The 27134-nt window shown below is 48.9% G+C and overlaps 1 protein-coding gene across 1 annotated transcript in view; it reads left to right on the top strand.

Moving 5' to 3' along the window:
• Window positions 1-27134, top strand: part of LOC139411637 (unconventional myosin-Va-like) — a 90188-nt gene that overhangs the window by 13865 nt on the left and 49189 nt on the right. The window contains exons 6-27 of the mRNA XM_071158233.1: window positions 521-664; window positions 1973-2054; window positions 7879-7986; window positions 8496-8602; window positions 8873-9138; window positions 9243-9324; window positions 11454-11594; window positions 11747-11872; window positions 12300-12383; window positions 15523-15675; window positions 16256-16353; window positions 16642-16837; window positions 17196-17407; window positions 18796-18952; window positions 20369-20608; window positions 20746-20994; window positions 22972-23065; window positions 24689-24837; window positions 25333-25446; window positions 26172-26306; window positions 26410-26466; window positions 26748-26975. Of these exons, the coding sequence (XP_071014334.1) occupies window positions 521-664; window positions 1973-2054; window positions 7879-7986; window positions 8496-8602; window positions 8873-9138; window positions 9243-9324; window positions 11454-11594; window positions 11747-11872; window positions 12300-12383; window positions 15523-15675; window positions 16256-16353; window positions 16642-16837; window positions 17196-17407; window positions 18796-18952; window positions 20369-20608; window positions 20746-20994; window positions 22972-23065; window positions 24689-24837; window positions 25333-25446; window positions 26172-26306; window positions 26410-26466; window positions 26748-26975 (3222 nt within the window). The remainder of the gene's footprint in view (window positions 1-520; window positions 665-1972; window positions 2055-7878; window positions 7987-8495; window positions 8603-8872; window positions 9139-9242; window positions 9325-11453; window positions 11595-11746; window positions 11873-12299; window positions 12384-15522; window positions 15676-16255; window positions 16354-16641; window positions 16838-17195; window positions 17408-18795; window positions 18953-20368; window positions 20609-20745; window positions 20995-22971; window positions 23066-24688; window positions 24838-25332; window positions 25447-26171; window positions 26307-26409; window positions 26467-26747; window positions 26976-27134) is intronic.

The following is a 27134-nucleotide window of genomic DNA, read 5'->3' on the forward strand; positions in this document are numbered from 1 at the left end:
GTCTCTGTCTGTCTCTCTGTCTCTCTCTGTCTGTGTGTCTCTGTCTGTGTCTGTCTGTGGCAGACCTGATTTCCACTGCAGTCAGTCAGACGGTGATATTGGCTTTAAGCATGTTAAGTCCCTGTGCTGGCGTTGTGTGATCTGATTATCTGGGCAGCGCGACTGCAATAAAGACATCCTGGAACACCACCACTGACAACTGTGCTTTGACTGCAGGACTCTATTCCACATGATGCACAGCAGCAGCAGCACAGTATCTGTCTCCCCCTGTCCCTCCCCTCCCTGCTGGACAGTTTTAGTTCTACACCATCACCTGGCCCAGCTGGCCTGAAATACACACTGAATACTAATGTCAAACCACTGCCTTGTTGTAAAGGGGAGTGATATGCTGATGTTGCTGACCTAATCTATATTTATCGCTCTCTCTCTCCCTCCCTCATGTGTGTGTGTGTGTGTCTGTCTGTCTGTATGTGTGTCTGTGTCCGTGTGTGTGTGTGTGTCCGTCCGTGTGTGTCTCCAGGCGATAGGAAACGCTAAGACGACTCGTAACGACAACAGCAGTCGTTTTGGGAAGTACATTGAGATCGGCTTCGACAAACGCTACCGTATCATTGGAGCTAACATGAGGACATATCTACTGGAGAAGTCTAGAGTGGTGTTTCAGGTGATGTACCACCAACACACAGTAGGACCAGAAAGTCTGGCGCTGTAGTCTAGGTCAGGGGTAATGGGTAGGACCTGCAGTTGTTTTGGTCAGGTCATGTGGTTAGGAAAAGTCAATGACCTATCTACAGGTTATACTGGGAGCCTCAACACACTGCCTCTCTTTCCACAGCACTGTGTGTAGTGTGGGATGCAATCCATACAGTGCTGTGTGTGTGTGTGTGTGTGTGTGTGTGTGTGTGTGTGTGTGTGTGTGTGTGTGTGTGTAACCAGTGTAGGCAGTGAGTGTCTCTCTCAAGAAGTTCAATATTTAGCAGTGACTTCCTCCTCCACCCAGTTCAGGAAAACACAGCCAGACCACACACACCAGTCATCTGTTCACATTCCTTTCTCTTTACCTCTGCTGAGTCCACCTGTCTCCTCCTTTCTCTCTCTGTCCCTCACTCACTCACACATATTCATATATATATATATATATGTCCTTCTGTCTGTGTCTTTCCTCCTCTTCTACCCAGGTCAGGAAACACAGGAGACCAAACACATTCCTTTACTCCTGTTCTGTCCTTCCTTCCGTGTTCTGTTCTGTCCTTCCTTCCGTGTTCTGTTCTGTCCTTCCTTCCGTGTTCTGTTCTGTCCTTCCTTCCGTGTTCTGTTCTGTCCTTCCTTCCGTGTTCTGTTCTGTCCTTCCTTCCGTGTCCTGTTCTGTCCTTCCTTCCGTGTTCTGTTCTGTCCTTCCTTCCGTGTTCTGTTCTGTCCTTCCTTCCGTGTTCTGTTCTGTCCTTCCTTCCGTGTCCAGCTCATTGCTGATAAGAGCCTATTGAATAGTCGTCCTTCCTTTTTCCATCTCCCTCTAGCTCTCGTTCTCTCTCGTTCTTTCCCTCTTTCTCTTTTTTCTCTGTGTGGATCTGATCCAGGTCACACTGCTGAGACGAATCAGGAATGTGCACAACTTAGAAAGTGTGCACACACACACACACACACACACACACACACACACAGAGAGATACACAAAAACACACAGGCGTATTGAGATGAGGATAGTGGAGTACAGCATGTCTTCCCAGACTTGAGGAAGCTGCTGTGAGTCCTGTACTGCAACACACATTCCCCACATACCTTTCTGCAACAGCACCTGGGTGTGTGTGTCTTAGTCTGTGGTGGAAATGTTGCAACATTAAAACTACACCAGATTCAAAACAGTATGACAGTGTTCTCTTGTATGTACACAACACTGGAATCTCCTGGCTGTATAGAACATACACTACCTGAAACTGCCTGACTGTGTGTGTGTCTGTCTCTGTCTGTGCAGGCGGACGAGGAGAGGAACTATCATATCTTCTACCAGCTGTGTGCGTCATCCCATCTACCAGAGTTCAAGAATCTGAAGCTAGGTAAGACACAAACACTCTCCATTGGATGGTTGGACGGTTCCTAAGCTATTTGTTCATTGATTAGCCTGACAACCCATCCACATGCATGGCTCCGCCCACTAGCGTTTCTTCTCCACCACGAGTCTGGATTTGCTTTCCTTCCTCAATACGTAGAATGTGAACACATTCTAACCGTTCTGATTGGTCCCGGAAACCAATGGGTTTAGCCCAGCGTTCATGAATCAGGTCATTGGCTTTGATACGATCCAATCGGTGATGAATTTGTTTTGTACAATGCCCTTCATTTTGAAGTCAGCACAAGCGACTTCTGGGATGGCAGTTTGACTGAATGGCATTGAGGAGTATACCACCTCAGTCATCGGCTTCATCAATAAGTGCATCGACGACGTCGTCCCCACAGTGACCGTACGTACATATCCCAACCAGAAGCCTTGGATTACAGGCAACATCCACATCGAGCTAAAGGCTAGAGCTGCCGCTTTCAAGGAGCGAGACACTAACTGGGCGCCTATAAGAAATCCCGCTATGCCCTCAGACGAACCATCAAACAAGCAAAGCATCAATACAGGACTAAGATTGAATCGTACTACACCGGCTCTGACGCTCGTCGGATGTGGCAGGGCTCGAAAACTATTACGGACTACAAAGGGAAACCCAGACGAGAGCCTACCAGACGAGCTAAATGCCTTTTTATGATTGCTTCGAGGCAAGCAACACTGAAACATGCACAAGAGCACCAGATGTCCTGGTTGACTGTGTGATAATGCTCTCGATGCCGATGTGAGCAAGACCTTTAAACAGGTCAACATTTACAAAGCTGCGGGGCCAGATTGATTACTAGGATTTGAACTCAAAGCATACACGGACCAACTGGCAAGTGTCTTCATTGACATGTTCAACCTCTCCCTGACCGAGTCTGTAATACCTACATGTTTAAAACAGACCACCATAATCCCTGTGCCCAAGGAAGCGAAGGTAACCTGCCTAAATGATTACCGCCCCGTAGCACTCATGTCGGTAGCCATGAAGTGCTTTGAAAAGCTGGTCACGGCTCACATCAACAGCATTCTCCCGGATACCCTAAACCCACTCCAATTTCCATACCGCCCCAACAGATCCACAGATGACGCAATCTCTATCGCACTCCACACTGCCCTTTCCCACCTGGACAAAAGGAACACCTACAGTGGGGCAAAAAAGTATTTAGTCAGCCACCAATTGTGCAAGTTCTCCCACTTAAAAAGATGAGAGAGGCCTGTAATTTCCATCATAGGTACACTTCAACTATGACAGACAAAATGAGAAAAAAAATCCAGAAAATCACATTTGTAGGATTTTTCATGAATTTATTTGCAAATTATGGTGGAAAATAAGTATTTGGTCAATAACAAAAGTTTATCTCAATACTTTGTTATATACCCTTTGTTGGCAATGACAGAGGTCAAACGTTTTCTGTAAGTCTTCACAAGGTTTTTACATACTGTTGCTGGTATTTTGGCCCATTCCTCCATGCAGATCTCCTCTAGAGCAGTGATGTTTTGGGGCTGTTGCTGGGCGACACGGACTTTCAACTCCCTCCAAAGATTTTCTATGGGGTTCAGATCTGGAGACTGGCTAGGCCACTCCAGGACCTTGAAATGCTTCTTACGAAGCCACTCCTTCGTAGACCGGGCGGTGTGTTAGGGATCATTGTCATGCTGAAATACCCAGCCACGTTTCATCTTCAGTGCCCTTGCTGATGGAAGGAGGTTTTCACTCAAAATCTCACGATACATGGCCCCATTCATTCTTTCCTTTACACGGATCAGTTGTCCTGGTCCCTTTGCAGAAAAACAGCCCCAAGGCATGATGTTTCCACCCCCATGCTTCACAGTAGGTATGGTGTTCTTTGGATGCAACTCAGCATTCTTTGTCCTCCAAACACGACGAGTTGAGTTTTTACCAAAAAGTTATATTTTGGTTTCATCTGACCATATGACATTCTCCCAATCTTCTTCTGGATCATCCAAATGCTCTCTAGCAAACTTCAGACGGGCCTGGACATGTACTGGCTTAAGCAGGGGGACACGTCTGGCACTGCAGGATTTGAGTCCCTGGCGGCGTAGTGTGTTACTGATGGTAGGCTTTGTTACTTTGCGCCCAGCTCTCTGCAGGTCATTCACTAGGTCCCCCCGTGTGGTTCTGTGATTTTTGCTCACCGTTCTTGTGATAATTTTGACCCCACGGGGTAAGATCTTGTGTGGAGTCCCAGATCGAGGGAGATTATCAGTGGTCTTGTATGTCTTCCATTTCCTAATAATTGCTCCCACAGTTGATTTCTTCAAACCAAGCTGCTTACCAATTGCAGGTTCAGTCTTCCCAGCCTGGTGCAGGTCTACAATTTTGTTTCTGGTGTCCTTTGACAGCTCTTTGGTCTTGGCCATAGTGGAGTTTGGAGTGTGACTGTTTGAGGTTGTGGACAGGTGTCTTTTATACTGATAACAAGTTCAAACAGGTGCCATTAATACAGGTAAAGAGTGGAGGACAGAGGAGCCTCTTAAAGAAGTTGTTACAGGTCTGTGAGAGTCAGAAATATTGCTTGTTTGTAGGTGACCAAATACTTATTTTCCACCATAATTTGCAAATAAATTCATTAAAAATCCTACAATGTGATTTTCTGGATTTTTTTTCCTAATTTTGTCTGTCATAGTTGAAGTGAACCTATGATGAAAATTACAGGCCTCATCTTTTTGCAAGTGTGAGAACTTGCACAATTGGTGGCTGACTAAATACTTTTTTGCCCCACTGTATGTGAGAATGCTGTTCATTGACTATAGCTCAGTGTTCAACACAATAGTGCCCACGAAGCTCATCACTAAGCTAAGTACCCTGGGACTAAACACCTCCCTCTGCAACTGGATCCTGGACTTCCTGACGGACCGCCCCCAGGTGGTGAGGGTAGGAAACAACATGTCTGCCGCACTGATCCTCAACACTGGGCCCCCTCAGGAGTGTATACGTAGTCCCCTCCTGTACTCCCCGTTCACCCACAACTGCGTGGCCAAACACGACTCCAACACCATCGTTAAGTTTGCTGACGACACAACAGTGGTAGGCCTGATCACCGACAACGATGAGACGGCCTATAGGGAGGAGGTCAGACCTGGCAGTCTGGTGCCAGGACAACAACCTCTCCCTCAATGTGAGCAAGACACAGGAGATGATCGTGGACTACAAGAAAAGGTGGGCCGAACAGGCCCCATTAACGGGGCTGTAGTAGAGTCGGTAGAAAGTTTCAAGTTTCCATCCCCAACAAACTATCTTGGTCCAAACACACCAAGGCAGTCGTGAAACGGGTATGACAAAACCTTTCCCCCGCCAGGAGACTGAAAAGAGTTTGCATGGGTCCCCAGATCCTCACAAGGTTCTACAGCTGCACCATCAAGAGCATCCTGTATGGTTGCATCACCGTATGGCAACTGCTCGGCATCTGATCTCGAGGCGCTACAGAGGGTAGTGCGTATGGCCCAGTACATCACTGGGGCCAAGTTTCCTGCAATCCAGGACCGATATCAAATCAAACCCAATTGTATTAGTCACATGCCCCAAATACAACAGGTGTAGACAGTGAAATGCTCACTTACGAGCCAATAACCAAAAATGCAGTTAAAAAAATACAGATAATAATAAGAGATAAAAGTAACAAGTAACTAAAGAGGAACAGTAAAGAATGACAATATATACAGGGGGGTGCCGGTACAGAGTCAATATATACAGGGGGGTGCCGGTACAGAGTTGATGTGGAGACTATATACAGGGGGGTGCCGGTACAGAGTCGATGTGGAGACTATATACAGGGGGGAGCCGGTACAGAGTCAATGTGGAGACTATATACAGGGGGGTGCCGGTACAGAGTCAATGTGGAGACTATATACAGGGGGGTGCCGGTACAGAGTCAATGTGGAGACTATATACAGGGGGGTGCCGGTACAGAGTCGATGTGGAGACTATATACAGGGGGGAGCCGGTACAGAGTCAATGTGGAGACTATATACAGTGGGGTGCCGGTACAGAGTCAATGTGGAGACTATATACAGGGGGGTGCCGGTACAGAGTCAGTGTGCGGGGGCACCGGTTAGTTGAGGTAGTATGTACATGTAGGTAGAGTTAATTAAGGTGACTCTACCTACATAGGCGGTGTCAGGTGAAAGCCCATAACATTGTTAAAGACTCCAGTCACCAAAGTCATAGACTTTCTCTCCTACCGCACGGCAAACAGTACCGGATCACCAAGTCTATGACCAAAAGGCTCCTTAACAGCTTCTACCCCCGAGCCATAAGACTGCTGAACAGTTAATCAAATGGCCACCGGTCTATTACATTGACCCCCCCCCATTTGTTTTGTACTTATACTCACTGTTTATTATCTATGCATAGTCACTTCCCCCCTACCTACATGTACAAGTTACCTCTAACCTGTACCTCCGCACACTGACTCGGTACAGGTACCCCTGTATAGAGCCTCGTTATTCTTGTGTTCATTTTTAATAATTTTTTACTTTAGTTTATTTGGTAAATATTTTCTAAACTCTTCTTGAACTGCATTGTTGGTTAAGGGTTTGTCAGTAAGCATTTCACGGTAAGGTCTACACTTGTTGTATTCAGCATTTCACGGTAAGGTCCACACTTGTTGTATTCAGCATTTCACGGTAAGGTCTACACTTGTTGTATTCAGCATTTCACTACGGTCTACACTTGTTGTATTCAGCATTTCACGGTAAGGTCTACACTTGTTGTATTCAGCATTTCACTACGGTCTACACTTGTTGTATTCAGCATTTCACGGTAAGGTCTACACTTGTTGTATTCAGCATTTCACGGTAAGGTCTACACTTGTTGTATTCAGCATTTCACGGTAAGGTCTACACTTGTTGTATTCAGCATTTCACGGTAAGGTCTACAGTTGTTGTATTCGGCGCATGTGACAAAAAAGGTTTGATTTGAAGCAATTGGCAGGGCAGTGGAATTAAATTCAGGATCAGTCGTCAGGCAATTTATTGAATTCAATAAATGACACATGGATCATTCAAAATGGCGCCCAGTCATTCTCCGTGATCATAGACAACCATATTAGATCATATAGGTGAGATGTGTAACAGGGGTAGAGGAAGTAGTACAGTGTATTTGTAAACAGAAATGTGAGGACAGACCTATTGAGTCATATTAACTGTGGGGTCATACTAACTACAGTAGAGCTCCTGTTAGATCAGAGGTCATGTTGTGGGTGTGAGGTGCCCAGCTGCCCGCAGAGATAGACTGAGGTAGAGATCATGTTAGCTCTCTCCCTGGGTGTGAGGCAGAAAGAGACTGTGTGTGTCATCTAACAAGGCTGTGTGTTGCTCCTCAAAATATTCCTTAATTCCACCTGTGAACACACACACACACACACACACTCACACTTCATCTGCTGTTAGACACACTTCATCTCTGCCACACACACAAACACACATTGCCCTAGTCTCGCTCAGCTGGCCTCTTGGCAGAGACACACCCCCAAAATGGAGGTGTTGTCAGGGTGATATCAGCCCTGAGTTGCCAGGTAACAGGCTATGGCTGCTTTAGTATAGAGAAGGCTTTGTCTTGTGCATGTGTGCACAGTTTATGTGTGCACGTATTAGTAAGAGTATTCAATGTGTCACACCCACATCAGGTCAGGATGTGGCCCTGTGTGATCCCAGTGACCCTAATGTAGCAGTACTCTCCTGGGAAGCTGCTCTAAACAGTTGAATAGAATACTTTCTATAGGCTACTAATTAACTGTGTGTGTGTGTGTCCGTCCATGCAGGTAGTGCTGATGTCTTCCACTGCACCAATCAGGGCCGGAACCCGGTCATCGATGGAGTCGACGATGCTAAAGAGATGTGCACAACACAACATGCCTTCTCACTGCTAGGTAATATATACACACACACCTGACATTCCTTCTCACTGCTAGGTAATATATACACACACACCTGACATTCCTTCTCACTGCTAGGTAATATATACACACACACCTGACATTCCTTCTCACTGCTAGGTAATATATACACACACACACACCTGACATTCCTTCTCACTGCTAGGTAATATATACACACACAACTAGGTTTAATTGTCACATACACTGGATAGGTGCAGTGAAACGTGCTGTTTTACAGGGTCAGCCATAGTAGTGTTGCGCCCCTGGAGCAAATGAGGGTTTAGTGCCTTGCTTAAGTGAACATAGACAGATTTTCACCTTGTCGACTTTCCCCTGTGTATTCAAACCAGCTACCTTTCGGGTACTGGCCCAATGCTCTAAGCGCTAAGCTACCCTACTGTCCTAGGTCACACACAAACACCACATTTACTCTCAGTCCCATTTGGTTTTTAGTGTAGGGTTGATTTTGATAGTATTGTTTTGTGTGTATTTGTGTTCAGGCATCAACGAGTTGAACCAGAAGGGGCTGTTCCAGGTCCTGGCTGCCATCTTACATCTGGGCAACGTGGAGATCAAGGACCGAGACTCTGACAGCAGCATCATACCTGTAAGGAGACACCTCAAACCTCTCTGACCTCTAACCTCTATTATTAAACCTCTGACCTCTCCTAATGATTGACTCTTTCTCAAATCGTCTTGACTCACTTCCTTGCATCCTCTATCCTCACCTCCTTCTCAAAACCCATTGGAGAAGAAGGTCTGAGGGGAGACCTTGGACCTTCTCCAAGATGGTTAAGAAGGTTCAAGTAGATGGAAAGAATAGCAGAAAGACGAGTTGAGCAATTGATTGACATGACCATGAATCCCTCTCTCTCAGCCCAATAACCGCCACCTGACGGTGTTCTGTGAGCTGATGGGCGTGACCTACCAGGACATGTCTCATTGGCTGTGCCACAAGAAGCTGAAGACAGCCCAGGAGACCTACATCAAGCCCATCCCTCGGCTGCAAGCCTCCAATGCCCGCGACGCGCTCGCCAAACACATCTACGCCAAAGTCTTCAACTGGATCGTGGACCATGTCAACAAATCTCTACGCGCCACCGTCAAACAGCACTCCTTCATAGGAGTCCTGGATATCTATGGGTGGGTTGTGTGGGGTGTGTGTGTGTGTGTGTGTGTGTGGGGTGTGTGTGTGTGTGTGTGTGCGTGCGTGAGACAGTCACTCTGACCTCTCCTCTGCTCTCCAGGTTTGAGACGTTTGAGATCAACAGTTTTGAACAGTTCTGTATCAACTATGCTAACGAGAAACTGCAACAGCAGTTTAACATGGTGAGAAAACTGTGTGTCCTGTCTGAAACTGAACTCCTGTGTTGCCGTTGTCTAAATAACCCTGTTGGTGTGTAAAAGTATTCCAAAATAACAATATAAATTTCTTTGATATCGTTTGGTTATTGATGCAGAGTAACAATGTGATCCTCTCTGTACATGCTGACCTTCCCTCTCCTCTCCTTTCCTCTGTCCTCTCCTTTCCTCTGTCCTCTCCTTTCCTCTGTCCTCTCCTTTCCTCTGTCCTCTCCTTTCCTCTGCCCTCTCCTCTCCTCTGCCCTCTCCTTTCCTCTGTCCTCTCCTTTCCTCTGCCCTCTCCTTTCCTCTGCCCTCTCCTTTCCTCTGCCCTTTCCTCTCCTCTGCCCTCTCCTTTCCTCTGTCCTCTCCTTTCCTCTGCCCTCTCCTTTCCTCTGCCCTTTCCTCTCCTCTCCCCTCCCCTCCCTTTTCCTCTCTCCTTTCCTCTGCCCTCTCCTTTCCTCTGCCCTCTCCTTTCCGCTGCCCTCTCCTTTCCTCTCCCCTCCTCTCCCCTTTCCTCTTTCCTCCCTTTTCCTCTCCTCTTTCCTTTCCTCTGCCCTCTCCTTTCCTCTGCCCTCTCCTTTCCTCTGCCCTCTCCTTTCCTCTGCCCTCTCCTTTCCTCTGCTCTCTCCTTTCCTCTGCTCTCTCCTTTCCTCTGCCCTCTCCTTTCCTCTGCCCTCTCCTTTCCTCTGCCCTCTCCTTTCCTCTGCCCTCTCCCCTCCCTTTTCCTCTCCCCTTTCCTGCCCTCTCCCCTCTCCTTTCCTCTGCCCTCCCCTCTCCTTTCCTCTGCCCTCTCCTTTCCTCTCCCCTCCTCTCCCCTTTCCTCTCTCCTCCCTTTTCCTCTCCTCTTTCCTTTCCTCTGCCCTCTCCTTTCCTCTGCCCTCTCCTTTCCTCTGCCCTCTCCTTTCCTCTGCCCTCTCCTCTCCTCTGCCCTTTCCTCTCCTCTGCCCTCTCCTTTCCTCTGTCCTCTCCTTTCCTCTGCCCTCTCCTTTCCTCTGCCCTTTCCTCTCCTCTCCCCTCCCCTCCCTTTTCCTCTCTCCTTTCCTCTGCCCTCTCCTTTCCTCTGCCCTCTCCTTTCCTCTGCCCTCTCCTTTCCTCTCCCCTCCTCTCCCCTTTCCTCTCTCCTCCCTTTTCCTCTCCTCTTTCCTTTCCTCTGCCCTCTCCTTTCCTCTGCCCTCTCCTTTCCTCTGCCCTCTCCTTTCCTCTGCCCTCTCCTTTCCTCTGCCCTCTCCTTTCCTTTGCCCTCTCCTTTCCTCTGCCCTCTCCTTTCCTCTGCCCTCTCCTTTCCTCTGCTCTCTCCATTCCTCTGCTCTCTCCTTTCCTCTGCCCTCTCCTTTCCTCTGCCCTCTCCTTTCCTCTGCCCTCTCCCCTCCCTTTTCCTCTCCCCTTTCCTGCCCTCTCCCCTCTCCTTTCCTCTGCCCTTTCCTCTCCTCTCCTCTCCCCTCCCTTTTCCTCTCCCCTTTCCTTTCCTCTGCCCTTTCCTTTCCTCTCCCCTTTCCCCTCCCCTCCCTTTTCCTCTCCTCTTTCCTTTCCTCTCCTCTTTCCTTTCCTCTGCCCTCCTTTCCTCTGCCCTCTCCTTTCCTCTGCCCTTTCCTCTCCCCTCCCTTTTCCTCTCCCCTTTCCTTTCCTCTGCCCTTTCCTCTCCTCTCCCCTTTCCTCTCCCCTCCCTTTTCCTCTTTCCTTTCCTCTGCCCTCCTTTCCTCTGCCCTCTCCTTTCCTCTGCCCTTTCCTCTCCCCTCCCTTTTCCTCTACCCTTTCCTCTCCCCTCCCCCTTCTCCTTTCTTCTCCCTCCCCCTTCTCCCATCCTCTCCCTTCCCCTCTCATTTCCTCTGCCCTCTCCTTTCCTCTGCCCTTTCCTCTCCCCTCCCTTTTCCTCTCCCCTTTATTTTCCTCTCCCCTCCCCCTTCTCCTTTCCTCTCCCCTCCCCTCCCCTTTCCTCTCCCCTCTCCCTCCCCCTTCTCCCATCCTCTCCCCTCCCCTTTCCTCTCCCCTCTCCCTTCCCCTCTCATTTTCTCTGCCCTCTCCTCTGCCCTCTTCCCTTTCCTTTCCCCTCTCTTCTCCCCTCCTTTCCACTCCCCTCTCTTCTCTCCTCCCCTCCTTTCCTCTCCTATCTACAGCATGTGTTCAAGCTGGAGCAGGAAGAGTATTTGAAGGAGCAGATTCCCTGGACTCTGATAGACTTCTATGATAACCAGCCATGTATCAACCTCATAGAGGCCAAGATGGGGGTACTCGACCTGCTGGATGAAGAGTGCAAGGTAGGCACACACACACACACACACATAATGCAGAGGCACACATACATGCATACATACACAAATACGTAATGCAGGGGCGTACACAGACACCCATAACACAGACACACACACATCCAGAGTAACTAGTGTGAACCAGTGTTCTGTGTGTCCAGATGCCTAAAGGTTCAGATGACTCGTGGGCCCAGAAGCTGTATAACACCCATCTGAAGACCTGCTCTCTGTTTGAGAAACCTCGCATGTCCAACAAAGCCTTCATCATACAGCACTTCGCTGACAAGGTACTGATCACTGTGTGTTGATGTCTTGGCTGACCCAGTACTGCTGAGTTCTGTTTTAGTCTCAGTGTCGGGTTACAGAGAGCGGGAAGTGAGCGGGTCACTCTATGAATAAAATGAATGCTGTTCTGATTGATAATCTGAGTCAAATTATTAATCAAAGTTGACAGTTCTGATTGATAATCTGAGTCAAAATTGACATTTTCTGATTGATAATCTGAGTCAAAATTGACATTTTCTGATTGATAATCTGAGTCAAAGTTGACAGTTCTGATTGATAATCTGAGTCAAAGTTGACAGTTCTGATTGATAATCTGAGTCAAAGTTGACAGTTCTGATTGATAATCTGAGTCAAAGTTGAAATTTTCTGAAAATCACTTTGGATTAAAGTGTCAGCAAAATGACTTTATTTTCTAACTGTTGTGTCCAGGTGCAGTACCAGTGTGATGGCTTTCTGGAGAAGAACAAGGACACAGTGAATGAAGAGCAGATCAATGTCCTGAAGGCCAGCAAGGTGTGTGTCCCTGCCAAACACACACACACACACTGCACATTCAATGTGTAACACACACACACTGCACGTTCAATGGGTAACACACACACACTGCACGTTCAATGGGTAACACACATATATTTGACGACTTTCTCATTAGTGCGTATGTTTGACAGTCTGTGTTGTCTCACTGAATGACCTCTGACAGGGAACCCAGTGAAGGTCAGGAGAAACAGCACCCTCTGCTGTCTATGTGTTGTAATGATGTGCACACAGTTGGAGACATTTTCTGTCCACCAAATAGGCCTTGCAGTGTGTGTGTGTGTGTGTGTGTGTGTGTGTGTGTGTGTGTGTATAAAGACTCACTCTGCCCGTTGTTCTGTTGTAGAGGCCAGCAGCAGCAGAGAGGGGTAAGGGTTAAAACACTCCTTTAACCCCTAACACCTTAAACACACACAGGTTTAACTACACTGGAACAATCATCCATGGCAATACTGTGTGCGTGTGTGTATGTTGCCATGGAAACCAGCTTGACTAACAAGTAATGGTGTAGAAGTGATAATGACTCTTTAATGAGAATGAAGCTATAGAAATCTAGCATTTCAACCCATCATCATGGTTCTGTGTGTGTTTGTGTCGATAATAAACACACATTCTTTCTGTGCCTACCATCAGCAAAGAGACGGCTCAGTCATGTGTTCTGCTGTCTGAGCCGTCAGACATTGTGCCGTGTCTGATCCCGTGTTATCATTACAAACAGCCTTGGTCAGCAGACACCATGACACCTACCCTGCCTGTTCTGATGGCCATTTGATTTGGATTTCTACTTTTATATCAATTATACTTTTAATATGTTTTAGATGTGTGTCATTATTTTCAATTCCTAGGTTTCTTTCATTTTTGTTGAATGTTTATTTTGTCGTTGTGTTTGTTTTCCATGTGTTTCCCATGTGTCTGTCCCATCATGACAACAACCGTTTAACAGCTAAAGGTAAACATGCTGCCCTCCTCATTTCTTTCTGTCTCAACCTTCTAACCCACACCATTCATTCTTCCTCACCGTGGTCTCACAATAGTTCAAATGGCACTGAAGTATGTGGGGAGGTGGTGAGGGTGGGGGGGGGTGGGGCTGAACGGACGCTGCAGAACTGGAGATGACCCAGGGTGGGGGGGGGGGGGGTGAGGCTGAACGGACGCTGCAGAACTGGAGATGACCCAGGGTGGGGGGGGGGGGGTGAGGCTGAACGGACGCTGCAGAACTGGAGGCTGCGCCGTGGCCCATCTTAACCAACCACAATACAGAGAACACAATAACCAATCGCTTTCTCCTTGAACCGTACCATGTACAATGTTCTTTGTTGTCACTTTAGATAGACAGGATGGTATGAATAAGCCAGATACCCATGTTAACAATGCAAACTATTAGCTTAGCAAGTTTGTGACGTAACTGTCTGTTGGCTGCTGTTACCTTTTTATTTATACAAGTCATGTACAGTGGGGCAAAAAAGTATTTAGGCAGCCACCAATTGTGCAAGTTCTCCCACTTAAAAAGATGAGAGAGGCCTGTAATTTTCATCATAGGTATCAACTTCAACTATGACAGACAAAATGAGAAAAAAAAATCCAGAAAATCACATTGTAGGATTTTTTATGAATTTATTTGCAAATTATGGTGGAAAATAAGTATTTGGTCACCTACAAACAAGCAAGATTTCTGGCTCTCACAGACCTGTAATTTCTTCTTTAAGAGGCTCCTCTGTCCTCCACTCGTTACCTGTATTAATGGCACCTGTTTGAACTTGTTATCAGTATAAAAGACACCTGTCCACAACCTCAAACAGTCACACTCCAAACTCCACTATGGCCAAGACCAAAGAGCTGTCAAAGGACACCAGAAACAAAATTGTAGACCTGCACCAGGCTGGGAAGACTGAATCTGCAATAGGTAAGCAGCTTGGTTTGAAGAAATCAACTGTGGGAGCAATTATTAGGAAATGGAAGACATACAAGACCACTGATAATCTCCCTCGATCTGGGGCTCCACGCAAGATCTCACCCCGTGGGGTCAAAATGATCACAAGAACGGTGAGCATAAATCCCAGAACCACCTGGGGGGACCTAGTGAATGACCTGTAGAGAGCTGGGAGCAAAGTAACAAAGCCTAACATCAGTAACACACTACGCCGCCAGGGACTCAAATCTTGCAGTGCCAGACGTGTCCCTCTGCTTAAGCCAGTACATGTCCAGGCCCGTCTGAAGTTTGCTAGAGAGCATTTGGATGATCCAGAAGAAGATTGGGAGAATGTCATATGGTCAGATGAAACCAAAATATAACTTTTTGGTAAAAACTCAACTCGTCGTGTTTGGAGGACAAAGAATGCTGAGTTGCATCCAAAGACCACCATACCTACTGTGAAGCATGGGGGTGGAAACATCATGCCTTGGGGCTGTTTTTCTGCAAATGGACCAGGACAACTGATCCGTGTAAAGGAAAGAATGAATGGGGCCATGTATCGTGAGATTTTGAGTGAAAACCTCCTTCCATCAGCAAGGGCATTGAATATGAAACGTGGCTGGGTCTTTCAGCATGACAATGATCCCAAACACACCGCCCAGGCAACGAAAGAGTGGCTTCGTAAGAAGCATTTCAAGGTCCTGGAGTGGCCTAGCCAGTCTCCAGATCTCAACCCCATAGAACATCTTTGGAGGGAGTTGAAAGTACATGTTGCCCAGCAACAGCCCCAAAACATCACTGCTCTAGAGGAGATCTGCATGGAGGAATGGGCCAAAATATCAGCAACAGTGTGTGAAAACCTTGTGAAGACTTAGAGAAAACGTTTGACCTCTGTCATTGCCAACAAAGGGTATATAACAAAGTATTGAGATAAATTTTGTTATTAACCAAATACTTATTTTCCACCATAATTTGCAAATAAATTCATAAAAAATCCTACAATGTGATTTTCTGGATTTTTTTTTCTTCTCATTTTGTCTGTCATAGTTGAAGTGTACCTATGATGATAAATTATAGGCCTCTCTCATCTTTTTAAGTGGGAGAACTTGCACAATTGGTGGCTGACTAAATACTTTTTTGCCCCACTGTATATATATGTGTGTCAATTAAGAACAGTGTTTTATTTGCAATAATGTGTGTGTGTAGTTGGACCTGCTAGTGGAGCTATTTCAGGATGAGGAGAAAGTGACCAGTCCAACAGGGACCGCTCCAGGAGGTCGAACACGACTCAGCGTCAAACCAAAAGAGGTCAGATCTGGAGCAAGCAGCAAGGAGCACAAGAAGACTGTTGGCTGCCAGGTAGACTGATCATAGACACACACACACATACGGACACTCAGAACAGGGTTGGGACTTGCCAACCAGAGTCAGAACAGCTGAGATGTAAAAGTGAAGGACTTGAATAATCTCCTCTCTTTACTCTTTCTCCTCTGTCTCTGTCCTCTCTTCTCCCACTCTCCTCTGTCTCTGTCCTCTCTCCTCTGTCTCTGTCCTCTCTTCTCCCTCTCTCCTCTGTCTCTGTCCTCTCTCCTCTGTCTCTGTCCTCTCTTCTCCCTCTCTCCTCTGTCTCTGTCCTCTCTCCTCTCTCTGTCCTCTCTTCTCCCTCTCTCCTCTGGCTCTGTCCTCTCTCCTCTGTCTCTGTCCTCTCTCCTCTGTCTCTGTCCTCTCTTCTCCCTCTCTCCTCTGTCTCTGTCCTCTCTCCTCTGTCTCTGTCCTCTCTCCTCTGTCTCTGTCCTCTCTCCTCTGTCTCTGTCCTCTCTCCTCTGTCTCTGTCCTCTCTCCTCTGTCTCTGTCCTCTCTCCTCCCTCTCTCTTCTCCCTCTCTCCTCTCTTCTCTCTCCTCTGTCTCTGTCCTCTCTTCTCCCTCTCTCCTCCTGTAGTTCCGGAACTCTCTGGCTATGTTGATGGAGACTCTGAATGCAACCACTCCTCACTATGTTCGCTGCATCAAGCCCAACGACCTCAAGTTCCCCTTCACGTAAGTATCTGCATGCTTCTCTATGGTTAAGTTGCCATAGTACCATCTGACTTGGCAAGATGATGTTAGGTGAATGGAATTGTGATGTCATGAGGCTGAATGGTTCTCTCCAGGTTTGGCTGGTATGGTTGGATTAACTATGTGAATGTTGTCTTTAGGTTTGACTCTAACATTAGTGGAATGTTGTCTTTTAAGTTTGACCCTAATGTTAGGTGTACGTTGTCTTTAGGTTGAGCTGAATGTTGTGCTTGGGTCTGACCCTAACGTTAGGTTAATGTTGTCTTTTAGGTTTGACCCTAAGCGAGCGGTGCAGCAGCTCAGAGCCTGTGGTGTTCTGGAGACCATCCGCATCTCAGCCGCAGGCTTCCCATCCAGATGGACCTACCAGGAGTTCTTCAGTCGTTACCGGGTTCTGATGAAGCAGAAGGACGTCCTGTCGGACAGGAGGCTGACCTGTAGGAACGTCCTGGAGAAACTGGTGCAGGTATGAGTGGTCAGGGGTTAGAGGTCAGGCCTGTTTGAGATCAACTACATTGCAATCACACATCACTTTCCGTCCCAACTATTTATGTCAGAGATGGTCAACTCCAGTCCTCGGGGGCCGGAGGGGGCGGAGGGGCCGGAGGGGTGAGAGACATTCTCCCCATCCCTAGCACACCCAACTGATTCAACTAATTGCATGATGAGACAGGTTTGGTAGCTGGGGAAAAAGTGTGACACCAATCAGGACCCCGACTGGAGTTGCCCATCCCTGATTTATGTGGTCAAAATGAGCAGTTCTGGACCTCACCTTGCTCAAACTGATCCCCTACAACATGATGTTTCTCTCTGTCTCTCTCCAGGACCAGGACAAGTACCAGTTTGGTAAGACTAAGATCTTCTTCAGGGCTGGTCAGGTTGCCTACCTGGAGAAGCTGAGGGCTGATAAGCTGAGGAAGGCGTGCGTCCGTATCCAGAAGACCATCCGCTGCTGGCTGGTACGCAAGAAGTACCTCCGAAAGAAGCATGCTGCCATCACCATCCAGAGATACACCCGCGGACACCAGGCCCGCTGGTCAGTGGAGCATACACCTGTCACTCAGCACCCTCTGGACAATCACCATGCAGATAAAAGTAGTTTAGACTGTATGGCTTCCTGAAAAGGAGCCAATCAGAATTGTCAGAATTGTTTAGAAATATCTATTTGTGATTTGATTGATTTGTTAATCGGATCAGTTGGAGGTTATTGGTGGGTAAATTATAGTAATTCAACAGCATTTTTCACCAATTACCCTGACTACACTCTCTCTCTCTCTCCCCTACCTCCTCTGTCTCCTCTGTTCCACTTCTCTCTCGCTCTCCTGCCTCCCCTCTCTATCTCTCCTGCCTCCTCTGTCCCCCTCTCTCACTCTCTCCTGCCTCCCCCTCTCTCTCCCCTGCCTCTCTCCTGCCTCCCCTCTCTCTCTCTCCTGCCTCCTCTGTCCCCCTCTCTCACTCTCTCCTGCCTCCCCTCCCTCTCTCCCCTGCCTCTCTCCCTCCCCTCTCTCTCTCCTGCCTCCTCTGTCCCCCTCTCTCACTCTCTCCCCTGCCTCTCTCCCTCCCCTCTCTATCTCTCCTGCCTCCTCTGTCCCACTTCTCTCACTCTCTCCTGCCTCCCCCTCTCTCTCCCCTGCCTCTCTCCTGCCTCCCCTCTCTCTCTCTCCTGCCTCCTCTGTCCCCCTCTCTCACTCTCTCCTGCCTCCCCTCTCTCTCTCCCCTGCCTTTCTCCCTCCCCTCTCTATCTCTCCTGCCTCCTCTGTCCCCCTCTCACTCTCTCCCCTGCCTCCCCTTTCTCTCTCCCCCTGCCTCTCTCCCTCCCCTCTCTCTCTCCTGCCTCCTCTGTCCCCCTCTCTCACTCTCTCCCCTGCCTCTCTCCCTCCCCTCTCTATCTCTCCTGCCTCCTCTGTCCCACTTCTCTCACTCTCTCCTGCCTCCCCTCTCGCTCTCCCCTGCCTCTCTCCTTCCTCTCTCTATCTCTCCTGCCTCCTCTGTCCCCCTCTCTCACTCTCTCCCCTGCCTCTCTCCCTCCCCTCTCTATCTCTCCTGCCTCCTCTGTCCCACTTCTCTCACTCTCTCCTGCCTCCCCTCTCGCTCTCCCCTGCCTCTCTCCCTCCTCTCTCTATCTCTCCTGCCTCCTCTGTCCCCCTCTCTCACTCTCTCCCCTGCCTCTCTCCCTCCCCTCTCTATCTCTCCTGCCTCCTCTGACCCACTTCTCTCGCTCTCCCCTGCCTCTCTCCCTCCCCTCTATCTCTCCTGCCTCCTCTGTCCCCCTCTCACTCTCTCCCCTGCCTCCCCTCTCTCTCTCCCCTGCCTCTCTCCCTCCCCCTGCCTCTCTCCCTCCCCTCTCTCTCCCCCCTGCCTCTCTCTCTCCACTGCCTCTCTCCACTGCCTCTCTCCCTCCCCCTGCCTCTCTCCCTCCCCCAGTCTGGTTAAGTACATGCGTCAGACCCTGGCAGCCATCACTATCCAGAAGTTCCAGAGGATGTGTGTCCAGAGGAAAGTGTACCTACAGAAGCAGGCTGCTGCTCTGGTCATGCAGACTATCCTCAGAGCGTACATGGCCCGACAGAAATACCAAGGGGTGAGAGATGCATACAGTATATACACACACACTACATGTTTCTTGTTTTACTCTCTTTGTGGGGGGACATTTGTGGAGATTAGGATAGAAGAACCAACACACACACCTAGCACTGCCAGCTAATAGCACAGCTGCCCTGCATGTCTGTCAGCAGTGTGGTTTATAAATAACCCCAGTTCAACGTTGGATGGACTTGGGTCACCCTCATACCTGGACCACTCCCAGTGAATTAGGGAGAAAACTAGGCTGGTGTCTCTCTGGTTACTGGGAGTTAGGTAGAGAACTAGGCTGGTGTCTCTGGTTACTGGGAGTTAGGGAGAGAACTAGACTGGTGTCTCTGGTTGCTTGGAGTTAGGGAGAGAACTAGACTGGTGTCTCTGGTTACTGGGAGTTAGGGAGAGAACTAGGCTGGTGTCTCTCTGGTTACTGGGAGTTAGGTAGAGAACTAGACTGGTGTCTCTGGTTACTTGGAGTTAGGGAGAGAACTAGACTGGTGTCTCTGGTTACTGGGAGTTAGGGAGAGAACTAGGCTGGTGTCTCTCTGGTTACTGGGAGTTAGGGAGAGAACTAGGCTGGTGTCTCTCTGGTTACTGAGAGTTAGGGAGAGAACTAGGCTGGTGTCTCTCTGGTTACTGGGAGTTAGGGAGAGAACTAGGCTGGTGTCTCTGGTTACTGGGTGTTAGGGAGAGAACTAGGTTGGTGTCTCTCTGGTTACTGGGAGTTAAGGAGATAACTAGGCTGGTGTCTCTGGTTACTGGGAGTTAGGGAGAGAACTATGCTGGTGTCTCTCTGGTTACTGGGAGTTCGAGAGAGAACTAGGCTGGTGTCTCTGGTTACTGGGTGTTAGGGAGAGAACTAGGCTGGTGTCTCTGGTTACTGGGAGTTAGGGAGAGAACTAGGCTGGTGTCTCTTTGGTCACTGGGGCCATGTTAGGGTCAGGTGACATGGCAGTAGTTAGGGACTGTCCCACTGACTGACACACACAGCTGACCTCTTTAACATGACCCTGCCAGGATATCTGTTTGTCTGTGCATCTGTTTGCCTCTCTCTCTCTCTCTCTCTCTCTCTCTCTCTCTCTCTCTCTCTCTCTCTCTCTCTCTCTCTCTCTCTCTCTCTCTCTCTCTCTCTCTCTCTCTCTCTCTCTCTCTCTCTCTCTCTCTCTCTCTCTCTCTCTCTCTCTCTGTGTCTCTCTCTCTCTCTCTCTCTCTCTCTCTGTGTCTCTCTCTCTCTCTCTCTGTGTCTCTGTCATCACTTGTCTGTTATATTAGGTAGAAGAGTAGACACTAGAGAGATCTCCTGTTGTTGTGGATTAACAGCAAGATGAAGCCCATGAGACCAATAAGAGCTCAGGAACACCAGAATTCTCACATTACATTCACAGGAACTAACTCTTTCTTTCTCCCTCTCTCTCCACAGTTGCTGCGTAACCACAAAGCTGTGTTCATCCAGAAACACGTGCGTGGCTGGCTGGCCAGACAGCGGTACAAGCGCTCCCTGCGAGCCATCGTCTATCTGCAGTGCTGCATCAGGAGGATGAAGGCCAAGAAAGAGCTGAAGAAGCTGAAAATCGAGGCCCGCTCCGTTGAACATTTCAAGAAACTTAACGTTGGCATGGAGAATAAGATCATGCAGCTGCAGAGGAAGTTAGACGAACAGGTGGGGCTCTGTACAAACCAGGCGGCCATTTTGGATCTTTGTGCTGCTGGATAACAAACTCTCTCCTCCAAGAGTGGCTGCTCGAATAGAACATGCATCTTCACACATTACATTAACATGATCTCTCTCTCTCCCAGGCTAAAGACAACCGTGTGACTAGCGAGCGGCTGAACTGTCTGGAGACGTCCCACGCGGTGGAGAGTGAGAAGCTGAAGGTAGAGGTGTCTAAGCTGAAGGGGATAGAAGAGGAAGCCAAGAACAACGCCAACCGTGTCACTTCCCTTCTGGAGCAGCTGGAGAGGCTGAGGAGGGAGCTGACCACCACCCAGAAAGAGAAGAAGACCATTGAGGACTGGGCTACCAAGTACAGGGATGAGATGGAAAAGGTGAGGGATGAGGAGGGTGGTGGGATAGAAAAGGGTTCACTCTAGTCATCTCTTCATCTTGTCTCCTCCAATCACTTCTCAGATATATTTCAGATAAATGGCTCCCTTTCATACATCGTTCCCATAGTGGCCCTATAGAAGTGTGACAAGTTTGTATAAGAATGTGTAATGTGTGTCGTGGTTCAATGGTTTAGGACCCAGGGGAATCTACTGCAGACTGGGCACATGGCGGGCTTGGAGGCCATTGCCTTGGTGCAGGTGAGACCGGTAGACTAGTGTAGTGTAGGTGAGACAGGTAGGCTAGTGTAGTGTGGGTGTGTAGGTGAGACAGGTAGACTAGTGTAGTGTAGGTGAGACAGGTAGGCTAGTGTAGTGTAGGTGAGACAGGTAGGCTAGTGTAGGTGAGACAGGTAGGCTAGTGTAGTGTAGGCTAGTGTAGTGTGGGTGTGTAGGTGAGACAGGTAGACTAGTGTAGTGTGCGTGTGTAGGTGAGACAGGTAGGCTAGTGTAGTATGGGTGTGTAGGTGAGACAGGTAGACTAGTGTAGGTGAGACAGGTAGGCTAGTGTGGGTTCTGTAGATGAACCAGGTAGGCTAGTGTGGTGTAGGTGAGACAGGTAGGCTATTGTAGTGGGTGTGTAGGTGAGACAGGCCTCAAACAATCGGAAAGGGAAAATGACTTTACCCCAGTCCTCAGCAGTTCAATCCCTGTACCTTTTGCAGAATATCAGTCTGCCCCTGATGTTTTTCCTGGAGAGAAGTGGCTTCTTTGCTGCCCTTCTTGACACCAGGCCATCCTCTAAAAGTCTTTGCCTCACTGTGCGTGCAGATGCACTCACACCTGCCTGCTGACATTCCTGAGCAAGCTCTGCACTGGTGGTGCCCCGATCCCGCAGCTGAATCAACTTTAGGAGATGGTCCTGTCGCTTGCTGGACTTTCTTGGGCGCCCTGAAGCCTTCTGCACAACAATTGAACCGCTCTCAAAGTTCTTGATGAGACAATGAGATAAATGGTTGATTTAGGTGCAATCTTACTGGCAGCAATATCCTTGCCTGTGAAGCCCTTTTTGTGCAAAGCAATGATGACGGCGCGTGTTTCCTTGCAAGTAACCATGGTTGACAGAGGAAGAACAATGATTACAAGCACCACCCTCCTTTTGAAGCTTCCAGTCTGTTATTCGAACTCAATCAGCATGACAGAGTGATCTCCAGCCTTGTCCTCGTCAACACTCACACCTGTGTTAACGAGAGAATCACTGACATGATGTCAGCTGGTCCTTTTGTGGCAGGGCTGAAATCTAGTGGAAATGTTTTTTGGGGGATTCAGTTCATTTGCATGGCAAAGAGGGACTTTGCAATTCATCTGATCACTATTCATAACATTCTGGAGAATATGCAAATTGCATCATACAAACTGAGGCAGCAGACTTTGTGAAAATTAATATTTGTGTCATTCTCAAAACTTTTGGCCACGACTGTGGTATGGGTGTGTAGGTGAGACAGGTAGGCTAATGTACCGTAGGTGAGACAGGTAGGCTAGTTTAGTGTGGGTGTGTAGGTGAGACAGGAAGGCTAGTGTACTGTGGGTGTGTAGGTCAGACAGGTAGACTCATGTGGTTGTGTAGTTAATAGCAGGTAGACTAGTGCTAGCTGTGCAGTACAGTAGAGCAGTCCTCCAGAAGCCCAGTGATATCAACTAAACCCCAATGTCCTTGCAGTCCAGACCTGAGTCAGATACAGAACATCTGTCAAATACTGAAGATGCACTTGATTTGTTTCACCCTGTACACTGGGACCAATGGAAATGTTCTGAAACGCCCCCAACTCTGCACACTGGTCCAGCAAATCAAGTGCACCTTTAAGTATTTGAAACTATTTGACCCAGATCTGCTAGTGTTCTCAAATCACATGATTGATGGATTACTGGACCAATAGGCTGTGGTAGACTTGATTGAAGTATTTTCTCCTGTGTGTGAAGATGGTAGCAGAGCTGAAGCAGCAGAATGGTCTGCTGAAGACCGAGAAAGACGACCTGAACCGAATGATCAAGGAACAGAGCCAGCAGATGACAGGTACCAACCATTCACTAGCTTTAGACCAATCATGTTCACTGTTACTATATTTAGACCAATCACATTCCGTGTAAATAGTTTTAGACCAATCACACTCATTGTTGAAGTTCCATACAGAGAATTGATGATACGCTCCCCACACGTGCTGAACTTCTTTCTCCTCTCTCTCTCCTTTCCCTTCTTCTCTCTGTGCTATCTCCTCCCACTTTCCCTTCTTCTCTCTGTGCTCTCTCCTCCCCACCTCCTCCCCCTTTCCCTTCTTCTCTCTGTGCTCTCTCCTCCCCACCTCCTCCCCCTTTCCCTTCTTCTCTCTGTGCTCTCTCCTCCCCACCTCCTCCCCCTCCCCCTTTCCCTTCTTCTCTCTGTGCTATGTCCTCCCCTTTCCCTTCTTCTCTCTGTGCTCTCTCCTCCCCATCTCCTCTACCTCCCCCTTTCCCTTCTTCTCTCTGTGCTCTCTCCTCCCCATCTCCTCCACCTCCCCCTTTCCCTTCTTCTCTCTGTGCTCTCTCCTCCCCATCTCCTCCACCTCCCCCTTTCCCTTCTTCTCTCTGTGCTCTCTCCTCCCCATCTCCTCCACCTCCCCCTTTCCCTTCTTCTCTCTGTGCTCTCTCCTCCCCACCTCCTCCCCCTTTCCCTTCTTCTCTCTGCGCTCTCTCCTCCCCACCTCCTCCCCACCTCCTCCCCCTTTCCCTTCTTCTCTCTGTGCTCTCTCCTCCCCACCTCCTCCCCCTTTCCCTTCTTCTCTCTGTGCTCTCTCCTCCCCACCTTCTCCCCCTTCTTCTCTCTGTGCTCTCTCCTCCCCACCTCCTCCCCACCTCCTCCCCCTTTCCTTTCTTCTCTCTGTGCTCTCTCCTCCCCCTTTCCCTTCTTCTCTCTGTGCTCTCTCCTCCCCACCTCCTCCCCCTCCCCCTTTCCCTTCTTCTCTCTGTGCTCTCTCCTCCCCCTTTCCCTTCTTCTCTCTGTGCTATCTCCTCCCCCTTTCCCTTCTTCTCTCTGTGCTATCTCCTCCCCCTTTCCCTTCTTCTCTCTGTGCTATCTCCTCCCCATCTCCTCCTCCTCCCCCTTTCCCTTCTTCTCTCTGCTCTCTCCTCCTCATCTCCTCCACCTCCCCCTTTCCCTTCTTCTCTCTGTGCTATCTCCTCCCCCTTTCCCTTCTTCTCTCTGCTCTCTCCTCCCCACCTCCTCCCCCTTTCCCTTCTTCTCTCTGTGCTCTCTCCTCCCCATCTCCTCTACCTCCCCCTTTCCCTTCTTCTCTCTCCTCCCCATCTCCTCTACCTCCCCCTTTCCCTTCTTCTCTCTGTGCTCTCTCCTCCCCACCTCCTCCCCCTTTCCCTTCTTCTCTCTGTGCTCTCTCCTCCCCACCTCCTCCCCCTTTCCCTTCTTCTCTCTGTGCTCTCTCCTCCCCACCTCCTCCCCCTTTCCCTTTTTCTCTCTGTGCTCTCTCCTCCCCACCTCCTCCCCCTTTCCCTTCTTCTCTCTGTGCTCTCTCCTCCCCACCTCCTCCACCTCCCCTTTCCCTTCCTCTCTCTGTGCTCTCTCCTCCCCATCTCCTCCACCTCCCCATTTCCCTTCTTCTCTCTGTGCTCTCTCCTCCCCATCTCCTCCACCTCCTCCCCCTTTCAGAGAAAATGACTCGTGCATTAGCGGAGGAGACTCAGCAGTTGGAGAGCGATCTGAACGAGGAGAGGTCTCGCTACCAGAACCTCCTAACAGAACACCTGAGACTGGAGGAACGCTACGACGACCTCAAGGAAGAAATCACTCTCTCTGTGGTAGGAGGCTAACGCATAGCATGTCAACAATTTCACACTCACAAACACTGGACCGAACCAGACCACTCACACTCACAAACACTGGACCGAACCAGACCACACACACTCACAAACACTGGACCGAACCAGACCACACACACTCACAAACACTGGACCGAACCAGACCACACACACTCACAAACACTGGTCCGAACCAGACCACACACACTCACAAACACTGGACCGAACCAGACCACACACACTCACAAACACTGGACCGAACCAGACCACACACACTCACAAACACTGGGCCGAACCAGACCACACACACTCACAAACACTGGACCGAACCAGACCACACACACACTCACAAACACTGGACCGAACCAGACCACACACACTTACACACACGCCACACTGCCCCACCATACTAAACGCACACACACCAAACAAACACACTGCACCACACCACACCACAAACACACACTAAAGTCCCCTTGCCCCTCCTTTCTCCAGAGCGTGCCCAAGCCCGGCCACAGGAGAACAGACTCCACCCACAGCAGCAACGGATCAGAGTGCACCTACAACTCAGAGTTCGCCGAATCAGAAGAAAGTTCCCGACATGGAGAAGTGAGTGGGACGGGACTTAGACAGAAACTTCCTCTCACCATTAGAAAATGTTACAAAAAACGTGTTAATGTTGCTTCAACCTGTTCTGTAGTTATTTGAACAGTTATTACAACTACAACCCTGCAGAATTGGTCGTCATTCAGTAAAACACTTTCTGTAATGTTTTAGTATTGTGAGCGGACCAAGTAATTGGGCGTCACTCTAAAGCGGGAAGGTGGAATAAACGAGTCAGGAGTAAGTTTTCTTGATTGAACACAGTTCTCTATTGAGGGCATTGGGTCAACACAAACACTCCAACATAATCAATGAAAATCTTCCAAGGAAAAAAACATACATCTTCTTCTCCAGATGAAACAAGAACATAATAGGAGTATCTTTAAACTACAACAAAAAGTCACGGGATTGTCACCGTCTTAGTGGTTCTTCCTGGATAGCTCCTCTCTCTCGGTGGCCATCTTCCAGAGATAGTTTCCCCCTCTCTGCTGGTTCCATTCTCTCTCTTATAGGGGAAGGAGAGTATGTCATTAGTACCGTCAGCTGTGCTTAATTGCCTCTGGTTACCTTGTCTCCCATGCCTTGTTGGGCTACTATCCATGAGCCCAGCCTGCCCTCTGGTGGTCCTTCCACAGTATTGACAGCTAATGTCTTTAATGCCCATGACGATGCCCCAAAGCTCCGCCTGTCAGTGTCATTTCTGTCTCTGACCTCACTTCCTGTTGTGACAGGATGTGACCCGGGGCATGGACACGTCTCTGACTCTGAAGCTGCAGAAGCGCGTAACCGAGCTGGAGCAGGAGAAATCCTCTCTCCGCAACGAGCTAGAAAACAAGGAGGAGCAGTTCCAGCGGGCTAGAGTCAGGGTACAGCCACAGTACTACACAATATTACTACAATACTATGCTATATTACTGTATTACAACCACAGTCTGTCTTATTTTACTGTCGGACCTCTCCGTCTGTCAGGATGATGAGGAGCATAAGAAATCACGTGGAGCAGAACTGGAGTACGAGTCTCTCAAGGTATTGTATAGATATCCAATCTACTCATATCTACGGTAGTGGGTAGGGGATAGGACTTAGGTGGGCAACAGCTCGTGACTCAAGGGCCCCGGGGGCCGCCAGTTGCTCATCACGGGGCTAGGGGTTGATTTGGGACTGGATTTGTCTGGGTGAGTGTGTTGTATACATAGATGGTTAGAGATCTCTAGATGGATATAACCCATTTTAGCATTGACATTACCGTCTCTATGGGTGTGTATTAACTCTGACTGCCGTCGGCGGCATCCATCTTTAATCCACAGCGCCAGGAGCTGGATTCCGAGAACAAGAAGTTGAAGCATGACCTGACCGCCATGAGGCAGAGCCTGCTGGGTAATGCAGGCGCTGGGGCGGGGGCACCAGGAAGTCCACCCTACAAAGTTCTCATGGACCAACTGAACTCCTCGTGCGAGGAGCTGGAGGTGCGGAAAGAGGAGGTGTTGATTCTACGATCTCAACTGGTCTCACAGAAGGAGGCCATGCAGCACAAGGTAGGAGACATGGAGGGACACACACACACACACACACACACACACATGCACACTGACCCATGCAGACACGCATATATGCACACAGTCTCACAGATATAGATATATACACATATATACACACACACGTGAAACCTTTTCATGTCTGTCCACTGCACTATC

The sequence above is a fragment of the Oncorhynchus clarkii genome, chromosome 6 (genome assembly GCF_045791955.1).
Source record: "Oncorhynchus clarkii lewisi isolate Uvic-CL-2024 chromosome 6, UVic_Ocla_1.0, whole genome shotgun sequence".
In the NCBI taxonomy this organism is placed as follows: Eukaryota; Metazoa; Chordata; class Actinopteri; order Salmoniformes; family Salmonidae; genus Oncorhynchus; species Oncorhynchus clarkii.